Source organism: Astatotilapia calliptera, chromosome 18, assembly GCF_900246225.1.
Source record: "Astatotilapia calliptera chromosome 18, fAstCal1.2, whole genome shotgun sequence".
Classification (NCBI taxonomy): Eukaryota; Metazoa; Chordata; class Actinopteri; order Cichliformes; family Cichlidae; genus Astatotilapia; species Astatotilapia calliptera.
In genome coordinates, this window is record NC_039319.1 from 11,654,878 (window position 1) to 11,682,262 (window position 27,385).

The following is a 27,385-nucleotide window of genomic DNA, read 5'->3' on the forward strand; positions in this document are numbered from 1 at the left end:
CATTGATCAGGCAGCTGTGAATGAGCAGCGATGTAAATCCAACTATTTTCACGGTTGTTGTGGTCGTGATAATTTTGTGATGCCACATCGAAAAGGCTCGGATGAGCTTTCCAAAGTTCTACAAGTTGTGCCTCCATCGCTTGTGTCCAGATCGCACGCTGCACAGCCGAGCTGCGCCATCTTTTTCACCGACGTTTACGTGTTTGCGCGTGAGCAGTGTGAGCGGCTGTGGTGAGACCCTCACGAGCGATTGATGATCGGGAGCTGGTCGTGAGGTGTTAATCACTTCTCGTTACCCCACGTATACTACACGATGCACGATGAAGGCCAAAATCGGTCCGATCACCAAAACCGTCGCACGACTCAAAAATCGTCTCAAAATGGGCCAAAAATCGCACAGTGTGAGCCCAGCGTTAGAGCAGCAATGTTTGTTCCCCTCAGAGAAAGGGAAGAATGGGAAAAGGAAAACACCTGGCTGGAAAAAGTTAATATGGGCATGTGCAGTGAATATCAGCGCTATGTGGCCAGAAGTGTGATAATATAATTTATTTTGTGTAATAAACAACTGCAAGGATAGATAGTCATCTATTTGTTGTAATCAATACATAAAAGTAATACATAGATGAATAATGATGATGAGTTATGATGCGTAATCATGGGAACAAGCAGGTTTACAAACAGAAGCAGCTGATTAGCATTAGAAAAGCTGAAATAATACCTCAGCTGAAGCCAATTGTACTAAATGCACTAAATGTGCACAGTTACAAGAATATTTTTCTTTCTATTGTTTTCTATTATTTTAAGTTAAGCGGGACAGAGTTCTTTTAAAGAAAGATTTACTTTTATTCTCAAAAGTTAAGCATGACAGGCTTCTGTTTAAGAAAGAGACCTGTTTTACTGTGTTAATGTTGTCATTTTGAGCTAAAAATAAATGGCTAAATGATCATTTGTTTCACATGTGTTCATATCACAAAGAATAGAATATGCATCTACTTAAATCAACTTCAAGTCAAATGGTTAAAAAAAATAATTTCACACACAAAAAAAGAGCTAGAAAATTCACCACACTGGGAAGGGTGAAGACAACTGGGTTGCCCGGCCCTGGCCACGAGGTGTCCCTTATTTATTTTTCAGGGAGTTGGCAACCCTATTGTCTAATGACATGCTAACTTCATACTAGACTGACTGCTTGGTAGCTTTTATAGACTCAAACTGCATATTCTTTTTCCTCTTCACCACTTTAGGTTCTTTTGTAATTCAGATCCAGTCAGTTGCCAAGTATTTTTCTAATTACTGCTATTTTTCACAATGAAATGAAACATGTATTTTATACACTCCTCAGTTTTTGAAATTGACACATTTATACTTATGTGTACATGCATTAATATATGTTGTTATATTAAACTGAGGGAAAGTGTTTGGCAGTGCTATAGTCATCATATCAGTGAAATAGCAATACCTGAGTTGTCACCTCTCTGCATGGTTGGACCAGTTTTGGCTCATTGTTTTAGTTGCACAAAGCAAAACAATACAGGCTCATAACAACAGGTCCTGTCGGTGTACAGACTGATGCAAGCCCCATCTACTTACCTGTCCAAGGTGAGATGGCAGACAGCCAAAGTAAAGAAGTCTTTGTCAGCGCAGACACAAATACCTTTTTTATTTTGGAGCGTGTACTCCAGCAGGACTATCACGAGTTGGTTTGTTTGTGTTGGAGCTGAGCAACCAAACGTACGAGAACAGCTGTTCAAGTGTAAATAACAGTGATGTAATATTGTTTTTGAACTTTTCTGTCCATTCTCAATAAAAAAAAACAAAATAGTAACATTGTTAGAATTATTGTATTTATTAGTTAAACAATTTATTGGATGCCATCTAGTCACCACTGATGTTTAGCATGATTGATTTGTGAACAAGCCATCTCGTAAAAGTTGTTCTCTACGCTTTCTCACAAAACCTGTCAAAGACCAGAACCACGCATCGTGTTTAAATAAAGAACTCGACTCCGCCTGAAGCCTTACGATGAGCTGACTGTTCATACAAACACACATGCACAGATATTCACTGTCAAACACACACTCAGAACAAACACGCATTCCCTTACAGAGCAATGACGTCAGCTCCACTCTATTTTTAGACTATTGTTTGTAGCCTAGTGATATATCAAGTTCATATCAGCAGCACAAGAAAACACTGGGGCAGCACCAAACAGATGGAGACTAATGACCCTCGCTTTTAATGGGCCAGGAGTAGCCTGAAGGTTTGAAACGTGGGTGTCACATCAGAATATACATAGCCTTTTCACATCGAGAACAAATCATAAAGTCTGGGGAAAGAAACAGTGAAGGCGTCTGTAGCCAGAAATCTTTGTGGTGTCGTTGAGCAAGGCACAAAACCAGCAGAGCTACTCGGTAAATGTGCTGTTGCAAACATGTCGGGTTTGTCTGTCCTCACTGGAAAAAGAAACCACGGTCGAAAGAATGTCTTCATAAGCAAAACAGTCCTGTTTTTGCTTTTTTCCACTACGAGGAAGCTCACACTCTCCACATGAATTCAAGTGCATGTGACTTTGCATCCCCACGAAGCTGCCGTAGTGCTGTGAGCACCCCCATTCAGAGACGCAGCGAGAACGGTGAAGTCATTATAGCTATAAGTCGATCTGGATTATAGGTTTTAGCAGAGCAAAGGAAGGTCGAGCATTAATTACGATTATTTCATATACTGGCTCTTTATTTTGTTATGCCAGTCGTGCAAAATATGGATTATGACAGTCATGCCAGAGCAGCTTTACACCTGCTTTCTGTGTTGGCAGAGGAACACCATGCTGTGTGCACCTAGGTTCAGCAGTTCATTATTGTCTGGATCACTTGCTGTGATTTTTAGGGTGTTTTTTGGGGTTCGTGTTTATTTTGTGTCAGTAGTAACAGTGTCCTGTGGCACCACATGATACTTCAACAAGTTCCTTGAAGGATTTTTTTATTTTTTTATTGCTTGTATTTTCTTCTTTTTTTTTTTGAGTAGAAAAACTTAACAATGTGACTGTGGAAGTAGGTGAGCAGTACCTTCTGTTAGTCTTGCTGTTTGTGGGCAAGATTTAACAGAAACTATCAAGCAAAATGCAAAGAAACTTGGTCAAGACGTGGAGCACTGGTAACAGAAGGACTCGGGCTCTTTAAAAAATGGCCTGATAAGTCATTGCCTTACACTTTATTTAGGCTTGACCTCACTGGCAGTCACTTATTGTGACTCTGTGGTTGAGTTACTCAACTTTGTATAAAAAAAATCAAGACTTCATGAGAGTTATTTTACTTTATGTCTGACTTGTTGTTGGAGACCTACGTACAGATGTTATGTAATCGGATACTCACCTGCGGGGAGTTGCAAAGGCACGTTTTCACGCTAGCCAAGTCGGGCTTTAGCACTTTTGCAGTCATGAGTCTCGAGTCGCTCTGTAATTCTGTCACGCTGTAACAGCCCAGCTCTTTGTTCGTCGCAGTTCTCACGCCCCTGCTCGAGGGGTCACACCACTGAGACTTACATACGGGCCCAAAGTCAGCTTAGCCATTCTTCATTTTGTGTGTGCAAGAGACAAACACACACACGGGTGCGTAATAATAAGTACAAAACTGCCAGACTTTCATAAGTCAGCTTGTGAGGATCTTTTACTACAAGTCTTCTTTTTTTAACTGCAGTGTTTTGAACAATTGCCTTACATCTAAAATGTCATTTTTATGGGTACACGTGTGTGTGGGGGAGAGAGAGAATTGGTTGCCTGTCTGCAGCTCCGACCTATGTGGCTAAATGATGATGCAGACATTGCTAGCAGAGCTGTGATTGAGAAATACTGTTTCAGCCTTTCATTCCTCTTTTCTCTCAAACTCTTATTTATTTATATTTCCTTCATCTGTTTGCATTCATAATGGTTTTTCTGTGCCTACCCACTTCTGTCTCGCTGCCTGCTCTGCGTCACTGCCGTGGACAGTGTGGTGGCAAATTGAAGTTGTAGTGAGGTAGTAGATGACCAAGAAGAACAATGACTCATTACATGGGTAACGATGCCAATGGTCTGACCTTGAGCGCCACCTCCCCCCCTCCCTTGAATTGAACTGCCTCAGTAAATGTCCAGGTAAATGGTGCTTGTCTCTGTGATGTATGAAATAAACTACTGCCGTCCGGAAAAGACATCTCGGCTGACAACATCAGTCTTAAATGCCACTTCTCCATGTCAAGGCAATAATCCATATTTATCACCGCTAACATTAGATGAAATTTAAAATGCAACGACTCAGATCAAGAAAGGACTAAGGCGGTGTCAGAATCACGTCATGACAAAATTTATTAAAAACAAATTTGTCTCTGTGGTCCAGTTGATGGAGTCTTCGCAACTGCATGTCGACAAGGTTTGTCCAAAATCAACACCAAATTTTGATCAAATCGCCTTGAGCAAAAGCCTTAAAAGTGCTTTACTTTAATTGGTTTCCAATAGCTACCAGGGAAGTGCAAAATTGCCAAGTTCTGGGAAAGGCCTACAGCAGTGGTCTCATTATCAGTCTAAAGATTCTTAGCTCAGAGATTTTACAGTAACATTTAATTAGAGATCAGTTATCACAGTGAAATAAGAGTCCATAGATCCTAATGCTGCCTTTTGTTTCCTTTTATGGCATATAGAAGTGCAGACAGTTTCTCTGTATTAACACAGTAATTCATTTTTAAGCATGAAGAAAACTGTTTGTAGTTATTTGTATTAATCAAAAACTGTATCAAACCAAAGTAAGTTGAGAATAATGCCTTTCTGCTTTGACTCACTAACAATGAGTTTCCCTGGCATTAGGTAGTTTAAGCAAAACCTCTCCAGCATAAAAACCCTAAAACAAACTAAAATGCCAAACTGATATCTGTAGTTCTTCCCATGACCGCATGAGCTGAAACTGAAGATGGATCCTGTTGCTTTTTTTTTTTTCTTTGCTGTGTTGGAGAACATTTTCCTGTCCTTTGGGAGAGAGCAGACAGGTCTTAAAGGAAAGGAGGAACCTTATTAAATGGTACCATATCAAAAGCCCTGTCATTACCAGAATCTTCCACTGTCAGAGTGTGAATTAGAAAGTGGTCCCTTTCAAACCACAAGTTTTTTGAAGTTCCCTGGTAACTCATTTCTGAACATGCAATATCGAGAAAAAATGTAATTTTTGGAAAGGTCAAGCGAGTAATATGCAAGGACTTGGAGTTTCTGTAGTTGATAAAGAAAAAAGTAGTTCCTTCCTTGATGAAAACATGCCAAACATCAAACTTTGGAGTCATGTAGTTCTGTGTAATATTAATAGAGTTTTGCCCTTTGAGTCAATTTTATGCCTCTCTAAGCTTAAGATGGAGAAAGGAGACCATAATTATACAGCGGTGTTGAAAACTCATCTGTTTTTTGCACACAGAGTTTAGAAAGTATAATTCAGTACAGTGTCCCAGGTTTACTGCGTTGACTGCATTTAGTGCTTCTGTATTTGGTGGCAGTAAACAAATTACGGACTCACTGGTTAGAAAGAGCTTTATTTGCTTGCCATGCATTATAGTCTCTTGTGCAGAGGCAGAAAATGACTGCGACACAATGCCAGTAATAAATATCTCAGGAGCCAGGCAAGTGCGGACAACAAACCTGACTGGATAAACAGCATAGAAATCTCATTGCGCCTCTTCCCGGGCAAGATAAATACATACAGAAGCTATATCGGAATGATTTTAATACCAAACCCTGCTCCTCCAACAACTTAATACTTTCCTTTCCTTCGCTATTCAGATCACCCACAATGACCAAAATAAAGCAGTTTTGTGTAACTGCTATTTCCCAAATTACTTCTCCACTCTCTGCGATTCTCTTTTTTTTCATTACTGGTGGGTTTCTCCTACCATTTAAAGTGTTATCTACCTGCCTTGTTCAACAGGATCAGTAGTCAGTTCATATTTAATATTGCATACCATAGGACGAAAAAAGACAGTAGCACAGACCTGCATGCTCACAAAACCGTCCAGGGACATGCTCCCACTCACACTGATCTACAGGTGTCTCCCATTGTCACCTACCCATGCATACATGCACACACACTCAACACACACACATGCGTCCGATGTATTCTTGTGGTCCACTGTGACAGTCTGTGTCACAGATTTAATTTCTCCTACCATCTGCTGGCTGGAGGCCCAGCATCATAGATCATATCCAGTCTGACAGAAACAAACTGCATCTGTCTATGCATGCTTCTCCCAAGGACTTGCACAATATGGCGGGGTGGAGTCACTCTCCTGGCCACCCAATCTGCATCCTTGCACCCTTGCTTCCAAGGACTTGGAGATTATAAGTAGGACAAGTCGATTTTTAGAGTTAAAACGTGTTTATGCTGCTTGTTGTTTAGGAAGAAAATTAAGAAAACCGACACATCTACTACCACATTCCCATTTTCCTTAGCCAGCTTTGTCTGTCCTGTGTGCAAGTATACAGATGATGAACTGGCACGAATTTATAGGTGTGCAAGTCAAAAACTTTAAGAATTACCATCTGTTTGTGTGATCAATCATTGCAGATTTCTAAAAATCCCACCCCAAAAAAGTCATTATCTTCAGTCTTGTTGTATATACATTGGATGTACCAATTAAATCGACATTGATTAATCGCTCTATTCCATGAAATTTATTTGATGCTGGACTCAATATTTTATGTTACATGCAAGACATCTGGATGGAGTCATTTTTGCTTTGAGGCAGCCTTTAATCATCTGTACTTGTCCATCAATTGCTCTGTGCTTTTGGCAAGCTGTATCTGCAGTGTCTGGTATGTCTGCACCATCATTACTGATCTTGTCTATGCCCCTAGGGGATAGAGAGAGAGAAAGGTGGCAGAGGATAGCATGGAGAACCAGACAAGTCAGGCATTTATTACTACCAAAACACTGTTGTTTTTGCACCATTTTTGTGTGGGGGTTTTTGTTGTGCAGTTAAGTGAATTTCACCTGGTCTTTAAAAGGTCTTTCTTCAGCATAGAAAGCATATCAATTTGTATTAAACCCCCAAAACACAGCTGCAGACTGGCCTAATGACTGTAGAGCGAATTTACATTTCTCTAATTTACTTCACAACTTCAAGCGCGCAGCTAAAAAACTTTGACATTGTGAAAGATGTTAAGAAAAGGCTAATGATGGATGAATTTATCTCATTTCAAAGCGTGTTTCAGTACATGTGAGCTTTGCAGTTTCTCCCAAAGAACACATTTGCTCAACTTCTAAGCTCAAGAAAGCAGGAAAAAGAAATCGGCTAAACAAATGCAGGCATCAAAGCGCTGTTTCTCTTGGCTTAAAGTCGGAATGACCGACTTTAAGCAAAAAAAAACAGGACCATCTCATAGTATATGTGTATATACACCAGACTGGAAACAAAAGTCATAAAACATCATTAATTTCCCAGTATTTGTTCCACTGCTGCCACACTGGGTTCCATAGTGCTCTGTTTTCTTGTGTCATAGCTTGTACATTGAAACTTTGTTGCATCTGGCTGCTGCCATGAGACCACAGCTGTAATCTGTCACTGTATTAAACATGAAGTTATGGCCTTTCATGATTGTCAGGACGGATTGCACTTCTCATCTGGACATTTTCCCCTGGATTTCAGAAGATATTGGAGATGTGACAAGACATGAACATCCGTTTACGTCTGGGTATTGTCAAGAACAGACAGGGATATCTGTGAATTGTCATCTGTTATTAAATATCTGCCACAAACAGCTGCAACTGGCGTTTATCATTCAATTACAGACTTTACTAAAAAATTTGTTTGTGGGACCACAGCCTTAGTGAATTGGGTAATTTCCCACATCGATGCATACATTCAGCCTGCTTCCTTTACTGGATTACTAGAATGTAAGTATAAGCATTTTTTAGTTTTTATTGTAGTGTCATATCTCAAGCTAAACCAGTTAAAAAAAAAATGTAGGGAGAAAAAGTCACACATCAAAAATGTGATACTAACATTTATCTAGAAATATAGGGAGTCTCTCTGAATATAAACACAGGTTGATGAAAACTGTCACTCACAAATGTGCCCCGTATCAAATTGATATTTGAAGGGTCAAATTCAAGTTAATAGGTACTTATACCCAAGAGCTCTGAGCCCTGCAACCACCTATAACGTAATTTTGCATCAAATCAATTTACTCATTGCTTTATGCTGATCTTTGTGCTTTAGTAAAAAAAGTGTTTTATGCTTGGCAAAAGTTCAAAATCTCAGCCTGGCTTGTTGGCATTCTGTGTTGGTTTTCTTATAAAGTTAATCATGATCTCTGCTGTATTTAATATCCTCTCCTTGTCAGGGAGAAAGCGTAGCTCTTTAAATTGTAAATTAGATATAGGCCCAAATGATTACATGTGGTTTATTGACATTGTGTCGACCTTGGAGCAGAATTGCTTTTGATTTCTTCGATTTCAAACAAATATTTCATATAACAATTCCTACTTCATAATTGTATATTTTGTTGATTGGTTTAGTATAAATGGTGTCATCCAAACGCTTTGATGTTGGTGACAGTGAAAGCTGCTTGTCTCGGTCTTTGTCTGTCTGTGAGTCATGCCGAACCAATGATTAGACAACAAACAGACACCAGGGGAAAAAAAGGAAAATCCTTCTTGAATGGAAAGCAAGTAACAATCTAATATAAAAACCTTGAAAATTGATTTACTTTTATGGTCTATTTTAGCCCACAATTGTTGGGAGTGTTGCGTTGAAGTACATCAATTTTCAGCGGTGGGTCTAAATGTTTTGCTTTCTTATTTATTTAGTACAGTGTACCTTAAAAATAATTTTAAAGAAACATAGTTTAAAGAAAATATGATGTAGCTTTTTTATTTCTTTTGCAAGAACTGCATTTTGTGCTAATGTGTGTTTCTGTATTCTCTGTCGAAATAACAATGAAACAATACAGTCCAACAAAAAAGTTACAAAAAAATGTTTAAAGACTAACCTGATGTTTTTCTTTCCTTTTACTTACTAACGCCACCCTGAGTCTCTACCACTGCGTGTACCAAGAGCCAAGCCCACCGTGTAGCTCTGTAAGCCAATGAGTCAACATCTCCCCAGGCCCTGACTGGCTATGGATGGATGGGCTGACTGCTTGTCAAGGGGTCTAATACCTAGACTCAATGAGCTGGCTAATGGGAGTCCTTTCACCCTGACCCCTTTTCCTCACACATTTACACACCGAGCCCTCTTGGCTTATCCACTGGGCCACACAAGGCAGAGGCGAAGGGCTTGACTCACTATCAGCCTTATAGGCTGGCTTTAAGCTCCACGTTTCCCCCATGTTTAAGAGGAATAGTCCCATTTTGGCATAGTCCCATTTCCCTCTATGCTTCCAAGCTGTGTTTTTCAAGGTTGTAGTTTATTGGTCTGCTTGCTGCTGTCAAAGGCTCCATTGGTTTTTGCATCCATTACATCTCTGTCTATATTTTTAACCTGTTTTGCAAGAAACGGATCACTGAACATGCGTGCGCAGTTATAGGTGTGCCTGCTGTAGCACTCAGTGTTAGGGCATGTTCACGGCAAGTAATAAGCTTAACATGTTATTTAATGATTCCTGAGGTAAACTTATGTTTTTACCTTATTGTTGACTTGGTATTTCCTGATGGTGTCGAGGCTGGTGTTTAAACCAGCTACAAGGAATGGTCTAGCCATGAAAATGTGTGAATCGAATTGGCTTTAAAACGCTGCTATCTTCAGGAAAACTGGGCATCTGCAGAACTGTTACCAGCTGTCAAAGCGTTTGCAGCGGAAGGTCATGTTTGTCTTGGTTCTTCTCTGCTGTTGACGATTAAAATTTCGGCAGTTTTTCATCTGCTGTGGTTAACGGGTTGTGCCGCAGTGTGATGTTTTTAAGCGCTTTAAAAAATACATTTTTGCCCTTTTAACGTTTATGAGACGGGATGATGTAGAGAACTGACAGGAAAGCAAGGAGAGGGTGGAGGAGAATGACGCACAGATGGTATCGGACTCGAACCGAGGCTTACGGCATATGGGTCGCCTGCTCAACCAGGTGAACTATAGTGGCACCTCATTTTTGAGCACTTCTGCAAACCTCTACATAATCAATGTTGAAGCTGTCGACATTGACTCACAGACTCTGTGTATTATTCATTATCTCTGAGTGAGAGAATAAGTAAAGTCTGTCACAGGAGCCCAGTCAGTGAGGATTTAATTAACAGAACCTGCCACATTCCACTACATCCACTCCACTGCCTTTCTCAGAACTCATAAAAGCCATTCCTATCTGCGATAATTACACTAAACATGCCACAATAAAGCTCTGCCGATGATTAATTTGAGGAGCGGAGAGGATCAATTAATTCATTTATTTGCGAACCGCTGCACTGCTTCTTTTTGTACAGCGATTTCATTAACCGTCACGCTTCCTGATTTTTGATCCTGTCCTTGTTTTTCTTTCCCGTGACACCTGGAGGAATAGCCTGTCTTATTAGCCGCATCGCATTACTGCAGACATTTACCACGAGCCCTCAGGTTTTTCCATCTTAGAGGCAGTTACATTAAAATAAGTAGTAAACCACAAACCGTGTAGTCTGTAATACCATAATCTCAAGGGTCTTCAATCAAACTCCTGTTAGTAGGACCACAAGGCAAGAGGAGCTGTAATATCAAAATGAAAGCCTACAGCTGTGCTACTCGTATAGCACAGTTAATGGAGGATGTGATTCTGTGCAGCAGTGCTTGTCCCAGAAGGTGACTCGGTCAGCATAACCATTTGAAATCAGAAGACCACCCTTGGGTTGCAGTAATGGGTCAGAGGCCAGGGTGATGTACTAACTGGTGCGCCGCAGCATAAATAACAGGCACGGGGCATCTGGCAGGGCCGTAGATCATACTGACGACAGTGGAAGTATGATATCAGATGGGAGAAAGAGGGAGAAGCAGAGATAAATAGGGAAGTGGAGAGAGAGATGATAAGAAGAGAGGGAGGGAAGGAAGGAAGGAGTGGAAGGAGTTTGGGGGGAATTAGATGACTGTTATTGATTATCTGCCTGTAGGCGAGGAAGTAAGGCCAAATGTTCTGCTCAGCCAGACAAAAAAGTGTATTATTTCAAAGGTTATGGCATGCATTACAGTCTCTTTACTTCGAGTGCAGTTGGATAAACAAGAGAATAACTGCGCAGTGATGTACTACTACTAGCATGTAGTGCATTAGCGTGCATTAGCAACCATGCATGTGGTGTTTTTGTTATGGCTGTATTTTTGTGATGGTCCGTTGAATGCAGGTGTGTCTATCATGCAGCTCACGTGTCCTAAGGGACTGCTTGTTTGATGCGCTGCTATCTCCATAGCAACTGCCATAACACCTGGTGTAAGAGAGAGCTTACTGGAGCCAACTGGCTTGACAACATGTGGATTTCAATGGATATTTCAGTGCACTTTGTATGGATTTCCCACCCCTCAGAGTACGACTATAGTAGCAAATCTAGTAAACTGACTTCTCTGTCAGTCTAGTTGTCATGTAATTAACCACAGCGACATTAGTCACATCATCAATCTGTAGAAAAAAATTGTTTGGTTGTACTTTGCATCCTGTTTTCTTTGTTTTGTTTTTTTTCCATTCTGTTCCATTGAGATTTTCACCATTTTCATGTCATTACAACAGTATTACATCAATGGCCTCCTTTGATGTTGGGGTGTGCCGTACCATCCCTACCGAGGAGACCTCTATAGTGGGAGCTCTGCCAGCTAGTATTCCTCTGAAGAGCAGGAAAGGTCTGCTCACATGCCCTTCGTGGCACAACACGTGAGAAAAACCTGTACCCTGACATTGTGTCAGTTTGCAAGTCAAAAGAACAAGAGTAGCTACAAATTAGTCACTGCCTGTTTGTCACCATATTTCACACTCCCATTCCTATCACATACAAGGTCAAAGTGTACTAAACAGCAGGCGATGTTAATAAGCAACAGCTGTGGGAGTGTGTTTTACTGTAAACTTAAAATGCTGCTATCGCCAGATTTCTGCCCATTACTACTTTCCAGCAGAGTGTGTGACCGCCATTACGTTTGCAGTTTTATGTTTTCACGGTGGACTTAAAAACGTTATCTGCATCCTGCTACCCGCAAAGCTCTTTCGGCTGAACTTGTGCTTGTTTGGCTTTCTGTTTGTACCTTCTGCTGGCGCTGACACCTCTCTCACACTTCCATGTCTGAGGCAGATGCAAATGTCTGTCTCGTGTCTGTTGATGTTCTTGGCTGAAAACAGCTGGAGGCCATGTGCTTTGTTTCCGCCGACTGCTCATCTGCCTCTCGGTGCCAAATTGACTCAAGACTAGTTGAGACATCGACAACGGTCTCCTCACTATATTTAGTTTCACCCACAGGTTGGGCTGCCAGAAAGGTGAACAATTAAGAAAAGAAGTTGACACATTGAGATGATAATGGTTCTAGTGCTCATGTCAAACAAATAATATATTAAATAGATTCCTTTGTCAGACATTTAGCCGTCACTTAAGTGTTAAAAGCTACAAATTTCAACACTGAAAATGAAAAAGCTAAAATGGCCTTTGTGTTCTCTGTAAAGGCAGAGCAGTGATGTATGCTCAGAAAGGGTAGATTTTAGAGCAGTAATATTTCATGAGGCAAGTGGCTGTGTGGCTGCCACTGTGGTCTTTTGGTTCACACTATCAAAGCAGACATCACCTTTAATTGTTGTCATCCATCACTTGGCAAACAGGCACATGTGGAGATCATAAAGCCTTAGATTTCTTTTTTGAGACGACTGGCTCAGATCTATGAAACGAGCACCTTTGGAAAGGCGCACTTTTTAACCTTACTTTCTTAAGGCGAACAATTACGCCGAACTTGATTAACTATTCATACACTGCACGCTGACGTAATCCCCGATCACGTTTTTCATAACTGTATATTCTTTCCAAACGGGCCTCTCTCTTATGTAATCTTCAAAATATTAATAGCAGCTCCACCATCGTGTCCTTAGCGCTGTACGGAGGAAGATACCAGGGCGTACAGAGATGGAAATGAGGCAGGCATTCAAGTCTTGTATCTTGTGCCACTATGTCAGGGCTCCCCTCTTACAAAGGAAGTGGGGTGTCTGGAGTGTTTCCCCCCATTGAGATTAGTATGTTTTGGTTGTGGGAAAAACGCTGGCTGACGTTAGTGCGGGATTGAGCTCCAGCAGCCTCCCAGTGGGACAAGAGGACAGGGATGGGTCTCTTTCAGCAGGGCTCTGATTAGACCCATCGCCCTAGCTGCCACGCTCCACTCGCACTGGTAATTGGAGCTGGCAGGAGGTTGGCATGCAACCCTCCCCTGCTCCCTCCTCTTCTCCTCCTTTCCCCAGTCCCTTTTGAGTTTTTTTTCTCCTCATCTCTCATCTAAATCTTACTTCACCTGCCTATGGTTGTCGCAGAGGCATTCCTCCTCGACACAAGGGTTTATGATTACAGTTTTCTTAATTTGACTAATTAACATAGTAGCAGTGCCTCTTCTCTTAATAAATTATTTTTCCAGTGTTTCTCCTTGCCTTTTGTGTATAATCAAAGCTCCCACTGCTATTCTAATTGAGCAGTACGATCACAAAACCACATTAAGTGTTCCCCTTCTGCCCATTCAGTTTTTTACTGCGCTGCGATAACCACTGCGGACTATGTTCATGCGCTAAGCTGCTCACATTGCAGTATGACTCTGTGCGTGATAAACTGCTGTTGAGAGAACAATGGTCCTATTTATTATCACAACATGGAAGAACCTGTTCACGCGTACCTACATTTGCATCTTGTGCCCGCCTGACACCGCCTCTGGCCTTACTCATTGCAAATCCAGGGCGTTTCTACTGGTTTTTGTTGTTAACTCTGGCACAGAAACACTTTGCAAGTGAAACAAAAGTTCCAGTAAATACCACCGGTTTTAAAGCTCTTCAGTATGCAGCACAATATTAGATCAGTGGTAGAATAAAGGTTTGTACCCAGCATGCGTGATTGCAGATTGTTAAGTCTGCATGCAAACTGAATAAATTACCAATGCAGTAGTTAGATTAAAAAAGTAGAACACATTAATCTCCTTACAAGTGGAGCTCATGATCTTAGTATTCTTTTTTTTATTTAAATTTTTTTTGCTGCAGTACTGAACGCCTGTATGACATTATCACAGGATTTTTGCCTTGCTCATATTTTCTTGCATAGACTAGACAAGAGAATCTAGCTTTTCTTGAGGAATAACACTTCGGCATAAAAGAGGCTTTTTATTAAAAATTCCCTCTATCTTTATAAACATCAACCTGCAACGACTGCACTGTTTCATTGGTTTCTCTCCAAATTTCCCCATCTTTTCTTTTTCCTCCAAATTAAAGAGGACTGAACAAAGGCATGTCTTTGTCTTCTCGGGATGACAAGTTGGCAGACAAGGCCAGCTGCAGGAGTTGCAATAATAGAAATAGACAGACAGGGCTCAAATCTTATCCAATAGCTCGATATGATCTTTGATGAGCGCATAGAAAGGAGTTTCAATTATTCCTTTTTGCCAAAAGGCAAGGACATAGCCAGCTTTTTATGTAAAATGTAGGCTGAATGCTTTTAGAGCCGCTGGAGAAATTTCACCTTTTCACAGTGAGCTTTATGTTTAAAGTAAGTTGAAATAACTAGCTGTTATTAGCTTTTACATTTTCTAAAGTTATGGGGATTTTACAATGAACAACTTTAATCAGCTTAACTGTGCTTTAAAGTCTTTTGATATTTATTCTTACGCAGATGTACTATGCATAAATGATAGTGATTTTCTTTTTTCTTTTTTTAAATAATCAATTCTCTGTGATCTTAAGCTTGTGCTCCTGCAGAAGTTAAAAGGAAAGACAGTCATCAGTTTTTGTCCAATAGTCCAATAACATATGGGACATGCAGTTTAAATTTATCAAAAGACATCAGATGTTTCGCCTCCTTTCTTAGGAAAAACGTTGCACATGTGGCTTAGAATCACTTTTATTGATGTTGCTTTTAAAACCATTCAGTTGTCCTTCGTGCTCCTATGAGCACAATTTATGTAGCAAGCAAAACCTGCTTTGGTTGGTCATTAAGAAGAGCCGTGTTACTGTCTTCTAACTAACCTGGGATATTTCCCGCTCCCATTTAGGACACATTACGGAAGCAACACAAAAGCGGAGCGATGCTTCATATTTAAAGCATATTCTATATGTGCAGTCTGAACAGTGTAGCATTTAATAGTTTACCATGTAGAAATTTCCACATCAGTGCACTTTCCCTTGCAATGCAAACATTAAGCATAAATCAAAGACACATTAATCTTTAGGCTTTGCAGAAGCTTTTAAAATTATTCCCCGTTTGTGCTTCCTGAAACGACAGAGTCGCTGAATCATGTAAGAACTCCTTTGGGATCTTTCGACCAGTTTTGCCAATGGTGTTTATTTTTCACAGTCCAGTAACGTTTGCCAATAGTGTTAATCATAAATATTCTATAGGCAGCAATTCCACAGAGTTGGGTGGGTGGGCATTGTCATTTATTATGCCAGTTTCTCATGTGAAAGGCATAGTTCTGTAGTTATGTGTGTATAATAACAGAGATAAATTTCTTCCAAGTAAGGCATGAATGTTTTTTAAGAAATATGTCAAAGAAATGCATCAAATTTAATATAATTTTCTAAGAATCTTTAATTGTAACTGCAGTGTCATGTCTCAGGGAATCAGTTGGTTTTCAATGTGTAGAGAGAAGCCACAATTTTCTGGCTGAGGCTGAGTGACACCAGGGGGTCTGAGCATGTGCTACATGCACAAACAGCTGGCACTGCATGATTCATGAACACTGGAAATCAGTGGTGGATGATGGACAGGCCGCATATTGATTTTTTTTTTTCTGTTTATTTTATTTTTTGGGCGTATTCCACCTTGTGTAATTGTGTGTAATGATTAATCGTTAGCAACCAACCGACGGTGTTATTCAATTCCATTAAATCTATGAAATGTTTTTACGAGGGTCCAGACTTTTGAGAAAATTCATTGTGGAAAAGTGTTGCTCCATCACTGCCCAAGCATTGCCTCTAATGTAGTCCTTAAGTACAACCTGCTGTCCTGAACACAACCACCACAACCCACACCTACTGGCTAGTGAGTGCACCCAGGGGAGCAGGCACAAAGGGATTTCCTCTCAGATGATCCATTATGAACGTATTCTAAGGTCAGACAGGAGTTCAGAGTCCTGCACATTTAACTTAATTAGTGGTTTTCTCTGAGTAATGGGGGTTGGGGTTAGTTATCAACTTTTAACTCTACTGAATGGATTCCTTACCTGTATCAAAAATTACTGCCGCTTCAACATTATGTAGGGTTTTTTTCTACCAGGCATTTTTCGGCCTTATTCACTTCCTGTCTTTGGCTCCTTTTCTTTCTCTTTGAAGGTTAGTGAGAACAAACCACAAAGGAACACGGGGCACAACAATACTCTTACCATTATTCATACAGTGACAAACGGTGCAGCGGTATTTCATTGTGCTGTATTTGTGTGTTTCATAGAGGTATCCTCTTTTGTAGAGGTTTCCGTTGGGATGTCTGAAAACTGATTCTAAATCGTTAGACAGGAAGTAAGCCTTGCCACAACGATAAGAGGCCTTGCAGAGATCTGTCAGCTACATCTGAATATGAGACAATTTGGGCTACAGGCCAAAAACAAGGGTGAAAGAAGAAACAACTGCTCTGCTCGGGAATAGATTTAAAAAAACCTGTGGTCGTGTTAATGCTCGTCATATAGGTTTACATATGGATTTTTGACTCAGACGAGGCAAGTAGGGGCTTATGCAGCCTACTTAATGGGGTTTCACGGGTTCTATGTATTAAAAATGGCTTTTATTTTGTTTGTGGCATCATTTCTCATACAAATCCTTGCATTTGATCAGTGATACATAGTCCTTAGAGGATCTAAATAAAATGTGTTTTTCTTTGATGATCCATTAATCACAAGTTTGGAAAGAAGTCAGGCTTTTTTATTGATGCGTGTATATATTTACTGTCACAGTCTTATATATGTGACTATTCCAGTGGTTAAGGATTAAATGTTTACCCCAGACACCTTGGATCTAATGATTTTGTAGCAGATCATTCTGTTTTTTTCCATTAAAACGTTCTCATTTCCTGTCCTTTTGAGTTACAGGGTCATAGACAAATCCACAATAATGTGATTTTTATCCATCTATCCATTTTCTTCCACTTATCCAAGGCTGGGTCACCCTGGATTAGTGATCATGAGAGATATTTAATGGCATCATGTTGTTAAGAATAACTCAGTCACAATTACTAATACACAAAAAAGTATCACCATCGCGAGAAACAGATGAGTGGATTAACCCTCCTCCTGACTGTAAAACTGACTTAAATGACTCGGGAAATTTCAGAAGTCTCTGAATGTGGGACTTCATTGACTTTACAGCTTCTTCTGCACAAGGAGGTAAACCTCATGCAGAAGGAGCTGCCAAGAAATCTTCATGGAGGTTTCTGCAGTGCGTGTTTATTGTAATTTTATGAAAGAGAGAGGCCGCCAACGCTGCCAGCACTGTGTGTAGTGTTACAAGTGAATTACTCAATGTTACAGTCAAGCCACTGTCTGTGTTCTGATCTGTTAGAATGATGGACAGCCTTGAGATTTTCTGTCATTCTTTAAAATAGAACAACAACAAAAAAAAATCCACAGGTGTTGTAAAATATTCAGTCAGCACGACCTTGTGCAGAGGGTTCACCTGCCTCTAACCCGAGGTGAGCTGGAATGACCATGTGCACAGATAATTGCAGAGAGAATGAGTACATGAGCCGAGGTTCCTGTCCGGACAATATATTTCCCAGCTTCTCGTATTAATGTTTTTTTCCCCCATAAAGCAGCCTTTTTGCTTATTGTTACACAGCCTGCAGTTTAAAATCTTTTCATGGTGAACCAAAGGTAAGTTACAGTCATTAGCACTTACTTCAACTCAACACTATGGCCCCATGACACATTTACATATGGGGAGACAGATAAACTAAATTACCGGTTCAAGTGCAAGCTGATAATAAGATCTCTCAAGGGCTATCATGTTTCTTCTTGACTGTTGCTGTCCTGAGGTTAAATTTGGATTTATTATGAGGTTGAAAGCATCTGAGCTAGAACACATTTTTTTTATTAAAGACTGCGATGGCGAACAAGTGGTTGCTAGGGGAAAAAATGGCTATTGACTCACATGACTAGAATGCCACATATGCATACTGCAAGTTTTAATTAGCAGTGGTAGAGAGGTGTGAATGTGAAAAGTTGTCTATGTGTTAGCCCTGCATCTGATTGGTGACCTGTCCAGGGTGTACACCGCCTCTCGCCCTATGGTAGCGCAGATAGGCTCCATCCCCCACCCCCTCGCTACTCTAATAGGCATAAACGGAGCAGGATGGTAGGGACTGTATGCTTTGCGACATTTGAATCCCATGTGTCAAGACTGCCGCTATACACTGGGGAAAAAGCCTTTTTTTTTTTTTTTTTTTTTTTTGTGGATCCCAAATTTTGGTTTAGGGATTATATTTTACTTGTTGTCATGCTCTTACATCCATTATGATGAGTTGGATTATTCAAATGGGTTTGTTTAGTTTGCAAAGCCTAAGGCAGCTCATCTATGCATGGGTACCCAGAGGCAGATTGCAGCCATCTTCCTTCTGTCTAAACCTCAGACTCCTTGTTTTGGGTAATAAGTCGCCATGATAATCAGTCGCAAACAGCATTCTTATTTCCAACCTAATCCAAATCAGTACCAGATCTAGTGTTACCCAGTAGTATCGCCTGCTCTTGCACAATGTTTTTTTTTTGTGTGCGTGTGGTCTGATTACTCTGAGGCCTGCAGCACCTGAAATTTATTTGCTCTATTTCAACCTCTTCTCTGGCCTTGCCAGCTCAACAGCTTTGTTGCACTCAACTCCTCTTGCAACAGCTGAAAATATATTTTCTCCGAATATTTTTCTCAACATCTTTTTTCTCTGTCTAGAGTCTAAAATTAAAATTTGCCTTTTTGCTCATTTTCAGAGAACCAGGTTCCTCATGGCTTTCCCACCATCGATATGGGCCCCCAGCTAAAGGTGGTCGAAAAGACCAGAACTGCCACAATGTTGTGTGCTGCCAGTGGAAACCCAGACCCAGAGATCTCATGGTTCAAGGACATGCTTCCTGTGGATATCAGCAGCAGTAACGGGCGCATCAAACAACTTCGCTCAGGTACGGTTTTATTTGATCTGATTTATTACCTTTAAAGTTTAACTTTATGGCATACATATAATGTTGCAATGGCAGCTCTGCATACCAACACACATAAATCATGTTAGACATGAGGAGATTCTGAAAAATACAAACAAAAACCCAAACAGCCTTTGTTCTGATATGATTTCATGTATTCACTTTCATCACAAAGGACATGAAAGTGTTATTGAACTTGTCATTGTCACCTTGATTACTTGGCTGAGTTCTTACAGAATTTTATTCCTCACAACAGCACAGCAGTCACTTTGAAAGTACCTCAGGAGTTGGAATGGTGTTCTCGTCTTAATCTGGGATGCTCGACAGCGACGAATGCTCCTGTAACCTTTTAAAATACAGAAAAATCATTTTCATCACATTAAACATTCCTTAATTATTTGTTAAACATGCAGCTGGGTCACAGTACGGCCAACCAGTGGTGCATTTTCTAGGATTTGACTTTGTGAATGCTCTTCACTCACTGTAGTTGCTCTGTTAATCACTGAAGACATATTCCCTGGCCTGGGCCAGATGGCAAAGGTTTTGCACCAATCTGCATACTAGATGCCTTCATTAGGGCTACATTAAACCAGGAAAAACAGTAGTTTTAGACCAAAATCACTGTGCAATCAACTCACAATCTCTCTACCTTTTTAATAAATAATAAATAAACACTCTTAGTGGCAGCTATTGCACACACATCACAAAGTAAGACATGCTTTTTGCTGTAAAACCTAGCTCAATTTGAAGTTTCATTATTTGATGGAACAGACGAGTTGCACTCATCAGTGCAGACTGACTATGACTGATTGCAGCATGTTGGCAATCTGCCTGCATTTATAGATTAGATGGTGATTAATTGCAAATCCTCTCCAGCCTGTTTGAGAGTGATTGCAGTCTGAGTCGAACCGAGATAGGTTGCGTCCAACCAGGTGACCTGTACAATCACCTCTCGACTAAAAGTATCTGTCTGTCATCCAGACATATAGTATGTCCCTCCTCACAAGAACAACAAAAGAGCCCCAGTATTTTCCACACGTACATAAGACTTGTTACTTAGTCAACATAGAGCCTACTTAAGTATAATTACACTTTTGGAGATTTAGTTAGCACAGTAACATGAGAGAGATGTCCCTGCCCCTCAAGTGCAGGCTGTAATCTCCCGCATGCAGCTCAGACTTACACACTGCACCAGGACAGGACATCCATTCATATAGAAGCCTATATGTTCATAAACCACTGCATTAATAGAAAGGGAGCGCATGTCTAAAAGCAGGTTATGAGCCATGAGGCCTGGCTGTAGGTCTGAGACCCAGGGATTAAATATGAGAGCTACTCCAGAAAAAGACTGGCATTAGAGCTGCACAGCAGAAGCCGGGGCACTCGTGCATGTTCACTTACCCACGCTGGCTCTTGGCCGCGCTGCATCAAAATAACCCAAATTAAATACGAATGCCTACAAAGTAGATACTAACAAAACTCCTTAATTGTTTGATAACATTTTAGTGCAACGTTTAAATTGTGCACAAACCTTTTTAAAAAAAAATTCTACTTGGAAGAGCAAACTTTTTAATTAGTTTTCTTCCTCGCGTATATTGAAAGTGCCTGAAAATGTGCTGATGTGTAATGCCCTCGGACTAACAATCCTTTTTTTATTCGCTAGCCTGTTCTTGACATCTGCTGCTCTATCAGGATTTACATTACTGCCTGTGACCTGAAATGAGGCCAATTTTGCAATAGCGGGGAAAAAAGTGCATTAATTTGCTTTCACACTTTAACAGAAAAGAAAGACCCACTTCTATTGCATCACACAAGCTCGATTTTTTTTTTTTTTTTTTTTTTTTTTTGAGCGCGCAGCCACATTTATTCTTTCTCTTTCACACCATCCAATTCATTCACTCTATAGAGATACTAACTTTCTTTCAGTTTAATACCTCTGATCTTGATACTTCTTGCTATCTGCCATTCTGTTTACTGTCTATGACTTTCATTAATCGCTCTTGCCCATTTTTTACTAACTGCTGTCTGCAGAGTGGGAGCCATCTTAAATCTGAAAGCTTAATTAATATATCACCTTCAAATTCATCATTTTATAATCCTGCTGTAAAGCAAGGGTAAATGTGGTTGTAGCTTTTGTAGGAGCATTTCAAAATATTTGCTTAAGAGACGGGATCCTTCTGACAAACAGCAGTTTTTTCTTTCAGTGGCCAGTCCAAAATTTACCCTTGCCTCACAGCATTAAGCATTACATTACTTTTTAAGTGGCTTCTACTCTTTATCAGGTTGTTTTATCTTTTTATATGTGGCCTGTCAGAAGCCATGTTTTTTTTCTGCCACTGTTGTAAGTGGATTACTAACTAATCTCTCAACCTTGTTTGCATCGAAATTACTCCCACCTAGGTGGTACACCAATTAGAGGTAAGAATGATGGAAAGTGTGTTGGAAAATATCACATCCACGCCATTCCCTCACACCCACATCAGATCTCTGTTTTCTCCCCTACGCCACCGACATCACCGACTTCATCAGTGCTGTTGTTGCCCACCCACTTCTGCCCTCATCTCTTCCCAAAATGTTCTGTCTGTTGTCTGCTCCTTGACAAACAAATGATCACCAACCCGGATGCCATGAGAATAGAAATGAAGTCCAATGTGTTATCTTGTAAATGAGCCTTTTGAAGGACCTTCCCATACTGTAAAGAATGAACAACACGTGAGGAAACGCACACAAACATTATTTCAGAGAAACAAACGTCTCTCGGCTTCTGCCTCTCTCATGGCTTTTCAGCAAAAAAAGGGTGAGGAGTCGCATTTTCAACTAAAGGCCACCATCACCACAAGAGGATTTACCTGTCGCTTCAGTGCAGACTCAATGTGAAGTGAAATGGCTGCATTTACATACAGCCTATGCACCCCCCCACCCCCCCACACACACACACTAGCATAGGCGCAAAATACCTGCTTGAGATTATTAAGGTGAAAGTTTGAACGCCTTTTTATGGAAATCTTCCAACTGAAAGCACGATTTTCCCTTTAAGAACAGCAATAGTGGATATTGTGGGGCAAGCTGAATTCGTTTTAGAGTCTCTGTGTGTCTGTTTGTCCTGATAAAACCCATATTCAATTAGATGTTTAACTATTTAGGAGCTGGTGTTATGTTATGACAGCCACGCTGCCCCTTAGTTTGTACCCTATAAAACAGTGACATGACCTTGTAGGAAATCCACAAGTGTTCTAGCGCTTGGAAGTTATTGAATGGGGTTTAGTGTTGCAGTTTGACAACTGTGATAGCAGTAACCTTCTACATTTCTGTAGTACTCAGACTGTTTTCCCCCATGGTAGAACAGGCAGATTGACAGATTTGTGACATCTGCATTAGTATGCAGGTACATGTCAGTGCTGAATCAGACAGCGATGAGCTCAGCAAGCAGAGTAAACACCTTGGAGGGATGTGTTGTCACGAGATCTAAGGTGATATTGTCACATGTCCCTGTCCAACTCCAGTTTTTTTCTTTTGCTTTTGGGGTCTTGTCTGGAGTCGAGTCCTCCATGGTTGGTGGTGAACCTGTTTGCTACATTCATCTCATACTGCATGATGTGAAAAATGTATCCTGACGTCATCTTATGCTGAGTATCTTTGTCACTTTCAAACTGCATGGTGGTTGGCCGCCGTTCGTCCTTCTGCCATGCTGCTTGGAGATGTGATACGTTTTATCACTCACTGTATACCTGTGAGAGAATTAGCTTTGTTTGTAGTGTATTTGAAATCAGGTGGGTCAGGTAAGTGTGCTGTTGCTCTTTCTCAACTTCTCAGATAAGAGCTCCGGCACGGAGTGTCAGAAGGACCTAAGTAAGACCGGTCTCCTGGGATTTTATGCTTTGTTAGGAACAAGATGTTAGTCTTCTCTTTGATAAATAGAGCTACTCAGGATTATGAATACTAATCTAAGCCATCTGGCAGCTGAAGCTTCTCCTTTCAGTGGGACATGGTCAGTAATGAGGTCACTGCTTAATGTGTACTCAACAATGAGTGACGAAAAGAAGCCTTCTTTCTGGAGAAATATGCTTATTTATGTCATTATTATTATTATATTATATGTCATTATTTACATTCAACTTAAAATTAAAGTTACATTGTTTATATAATGTCCTAACAGCAGCGTGACTGTGCATGTACATGTTGAGTCCATTTGGCATAACTTGGCTGAGAATAATCCTTTATCATGTAATCTCTTTGGTTTGTCAGTTATTTCCCAAAGCAGAAAACCTAATTAGACCGTGATGCTTTTGACATGTTATTCAAATGAATATTGACCCAGAGCCCTGTTTTTAACACAACGAAGAGAAAGAGCATCTTTTGTCATAAACTTGCCAGATCTGCTCTGTACTTGTGTTGCCGTAAGTATTTTCTTGACTGATCTGTGTCCGTGTCTGAGCATGAACTGGCTTAAACTAGTCGTCTGCAGAGTTTCTAGCAAGTCACTGTACAGATATCTGCTGTGGTTTCATGCCAAGTAATGTGTCCTATTGCACAACTGTCAAGACAGCTAAATTTGCTAATCCTCTATGCAGGAGCCCTGCAAATTGAGAACAGCGAGGAGTCGGACCAGGGGAAATATGAATGTGTCGCCATGAACAGTGCCGGGACCCGTTACTCTGCTCCTGCCAATCTCTACGTGCGAGGTAAAGTCAAATGTCTCTCTCAATCGTGGAGTTAATCAATCATTAAAATCATTTTGTTATCTCAAGAAACCACGCAAGCCTTTAAAGTGCCTCGGCTTAAATGCCTCGTCGAGCCACGATATGATTTAAGCCCTGCTGTGTGGGAATGTGCAGAGTGTGTTTTATTGACAGCTTCCTTCCTCTCATCCAACCTTGGTTGCCTCTGACAAAATGGGACAAATTACATCTCATTATTGATTGTTAAATTCTTATTAATGAATTGAGCAATTTCCAGCTTAGCTCAGTTGACCTTCAGCAGGAGGAGACTTCCAATCAGCCAAGATGAGCAAAAACGCTTCCAGTACCTTTAACTGTTGTGTAATTCTCATTTACCACATTTATGCCCACTCTCTCTGCCTGTGTATCACCTTTAAGCAATTCTCTCAGCATTATCCTTGCCATGCCATTCCTTCCTTACCAATGAGCTGCACTAACCTCAACCTCCTGTTTGGCTGCAAACTCCACCAGGTGCAGCCTCTGTGAAAACAGCTGCATTGAAGCCATTTCCTCTGTTGGCACTGATGCCAGGCCTCCTTTCTTTTTTATTTTGACTGTATCGAAAGGCTCCATTATTCCCCCCGCATAACCCAGAGCTCTTAAAGGCATGGATGAGTCTGGAGTTTCAGGGTTTGTTTTTGTTGCGGTGTCTCTGTGAGCAGACTAATGCAAGGCGAGGGCAGTGTTGCACCCATACTGGAAAAAGCTGGTATAGGGGAGAGAGTAGTGCGGGTCAGCCCCTGCAGATATCACCACCATGTCTGATGTACATGGAACAGAAAAGCTGGTGGAGGAGGGAGGGAGGGAGTGAGTGAAAGTGTTATGGTAAGAAAAAGACACGCTTGGCTCTCATTTCATAATTTTGTTAAAAGCACACAGTAGTGTATCATAGAGGCTCATTTACGGATGAGTGATTCCACTGTCTCCCTTTTATCCACTGGGATAAAATAAGTGAATAAGTGTCCACTGTTTTCCATCTAATCCACACCAAAAAAAACATAATCAAACCAGTTTGGGGAGTGGAAATGACCTTTTTAAACAAATTTCATTGTCACTCAGATATACTCTACTAATATTTAGCACCGATTTTTCCAAGATAACGGTTTTTGCAGCAGCAGAAACATCCTGCTGGATCAGAGGAATCGGTAAAATTCTCCTCAAGGATAAGAGAGGAATCAAATTTACAGACTGAACACTGAACACAAGGTTTAGATCTTAAAGCTTGACAGGGAGAGGTAGTCAGCAAAACAGCAAAGGCGAGGAAGGGATGTAAGTCTTGTCTATTAATCAGGACTTGTCTGTCACAGGTGCAGACGCTGCCTTTTCCCCCCCCTCAGAGGTAATTACAGTAGTTGTGTGCTGTGGCGCCAGCAAGACCCCCAGGCCCAGCTACTCTGTAACACCACCCAGGTAGCTGTCAACCCTTTGGCCTTAACACCAACTTTTTCCGCCAGCCTCACCACACCAGTGGAGAGATAGAAATCAAACCAACCGTAACCTTTTAAAAGTGTGCTCGTCTGGGATAGAGAACAAAGGCTCAAGCCATGTTTTCACCATCTTTGTTACCGCTGCAAGAGCGAGGAGATGAGACCTGGGGCTATGCTATCACTGGGCTGCTAGATTGAGTTTAAAACATATGGGACTTCAGACGAGTGCACTTTGACCTGCCTCTCCTCCTTTCCTGTTGTTCTAGTTTATGTAATTCTCAGAGATGAGGGGAGATTTTGGCTGTTTTGAGGTTTGCTGTCAGCCAAACGCTTTACAAAGCTATAAAATTGTTATTCTCAGCCTTCACTAGTATGAGGAAATAAATGGAAATTAAGTGCTGAGATATGTGTTCACTCTGACTTTTCAGTGAGTTAATTAGAAAATAGGAATCTGTCACTTGATCAAATTTAGCTCCTTCTCAAAATTTTATCTGCCGTGCGTCGCGAGATCATTTGTAATCTTGAAATGCCAATAAAGTTAGTGCTGCTCGGACGTGAAATATAAAAGGACTGCTGTAAGAGGAAGAATGCTATTATTCTCTATCAACACCCTTCCAACACCCTCCCACAAGCGCACACTCTCTGCTGTCAGACTCGAATTAAATGTGCTTGTTGTGGGTTTGTCTACAAATGTGTTTGTGCTTTTTCCACTCATCGTCGCCGCCCAATCCGATTCCTGTCTGCAGGTACACAACATGCTGCCGTCACCACCCTTGTCTTGACATTTCACAGCCAACAGAGAGTGATGCCCTCATATTTGTGTGTGGGTGGGGACTGTGAGACTGAAGGAGAAGGTGGTTTTGTGGATGAGGTCTGCTCCTGGATTGTTTTTCCCCTTCATGTCTGCATATCTATTTATGTCCTTTCACTTCTCATCCATTAGGACTGCGTGCGTGGTTGGAGGTGTGCGAGTGCGTGTGCTCCCTATTTTTATTTTTTTTGTGTGACCCTCCTCCCAAGGAGGACTCCATCAACGTGGGCAGAATCGAGAGCGTGCTGTGATTGTGCATGACCGTTCATTTGTCAAGCGCTTATCCCACAACGGAGGAGGGATGTCAGCTTCTGTCTGCTGGCACTCCTTCATATATCCATGTGACATATCAATATGTCACAGAGGATAAAGTGCTGCAGCAGGTCTTTTCTTTCACCAAAGTATCTTCATGATGCTCTATGTATGTGTATTTTTGTGTGTCAAGGAGGGAAACTTGCAAACTAATTAATTCAGGTCACTTTATGAAGACTTTTACGAAGGCACTGGAGCATATCTAGCATCCCTTATGTAAAGGAGGGGTGGATAATGAGATAAATTTAACAATATCACACTGTTATGATGACTGGGATGCTAAACTAGAGTCTAAAATAGTCAAATAGGTCTCTACACAGTAGAAAAAACATTTAGTGAGTTTTAAAAGCGAGTTTCTCTCCCTGGTGCTTTATGTTGGATCTCTGTTTCATGTGCCTAACCTCCGCTGTGTCAACTGAAACACTGGTCTGTTTCACTCTGTTGTCTTCCTCTTCACTTTGTGTCTTTTCATTCCATCGCTCACCTTCATCAAATCACTTCATCCGCATACAGATCAGCGTGAAGGTTGGTCATTTTCACTTTTGTCCCTTCCCTTTAGTTTGAAGCAGGCTTTAGGTGAGGGCAACCCCAACCCCTCCGTGAATACACTCAAAAAAAAAAAACTCATTTAAAAATAGCTCCCCCTAATCCCCTGAACTCCAAATGTGTGTTGTCGAGTTGTTTGCATGTATCTGTGTATAGTTCTTGCATGCCTTCCCTTGCCGCTCCCCAAAACCTTGTTTCGATTAGTCTTGCCAAAACGTACAAAGGAGTCCTGAGCAGCTTGCTTAACTCATTATTAAATGTCTGTTGTGTTGTGTTACGTTGCTATTCACTCT

General features: G+C 40.9%; 1 protein-coding gene across 31 annotated transcripts in view; it reads left to right on the forward strand.

The window, feature by feature from the left end:
* Window positions 1–27,385, forward strand: part of LOC113009894 (receptor-type tyrosine-protein phosphatase F) — a 161,371-nt gene that overhangs the window by 74,200 nt on the left and 59,786 nt on the right. For 13 of the 31 annotated variants that reach the window (XM_026148494.1, XM_026148497.1, XM_026148500.1 and 10 more), the window contains exons 5-6: window positions 19,072–19,260; window positions 23,850–23,960. In XM_026148494.1, the coding sequence (XP_026004279.1) occupies window positions 19,072–19,260; window positions 23,850–23,960 (300 nt within the window). Of the gene's footprint in view, window positions 1–19,071; window positions 19,261–21,678; window positions 21,697–23,849; window positions 23,961–27,059; window positions 27,072–27,385 lie in introns of all 31 variants that reach the window. The other 18 variants (XM_026148485.1, XM_026148495.1, XM_026148489.1 and 15 more) reach the window with 3 other exon arrangements.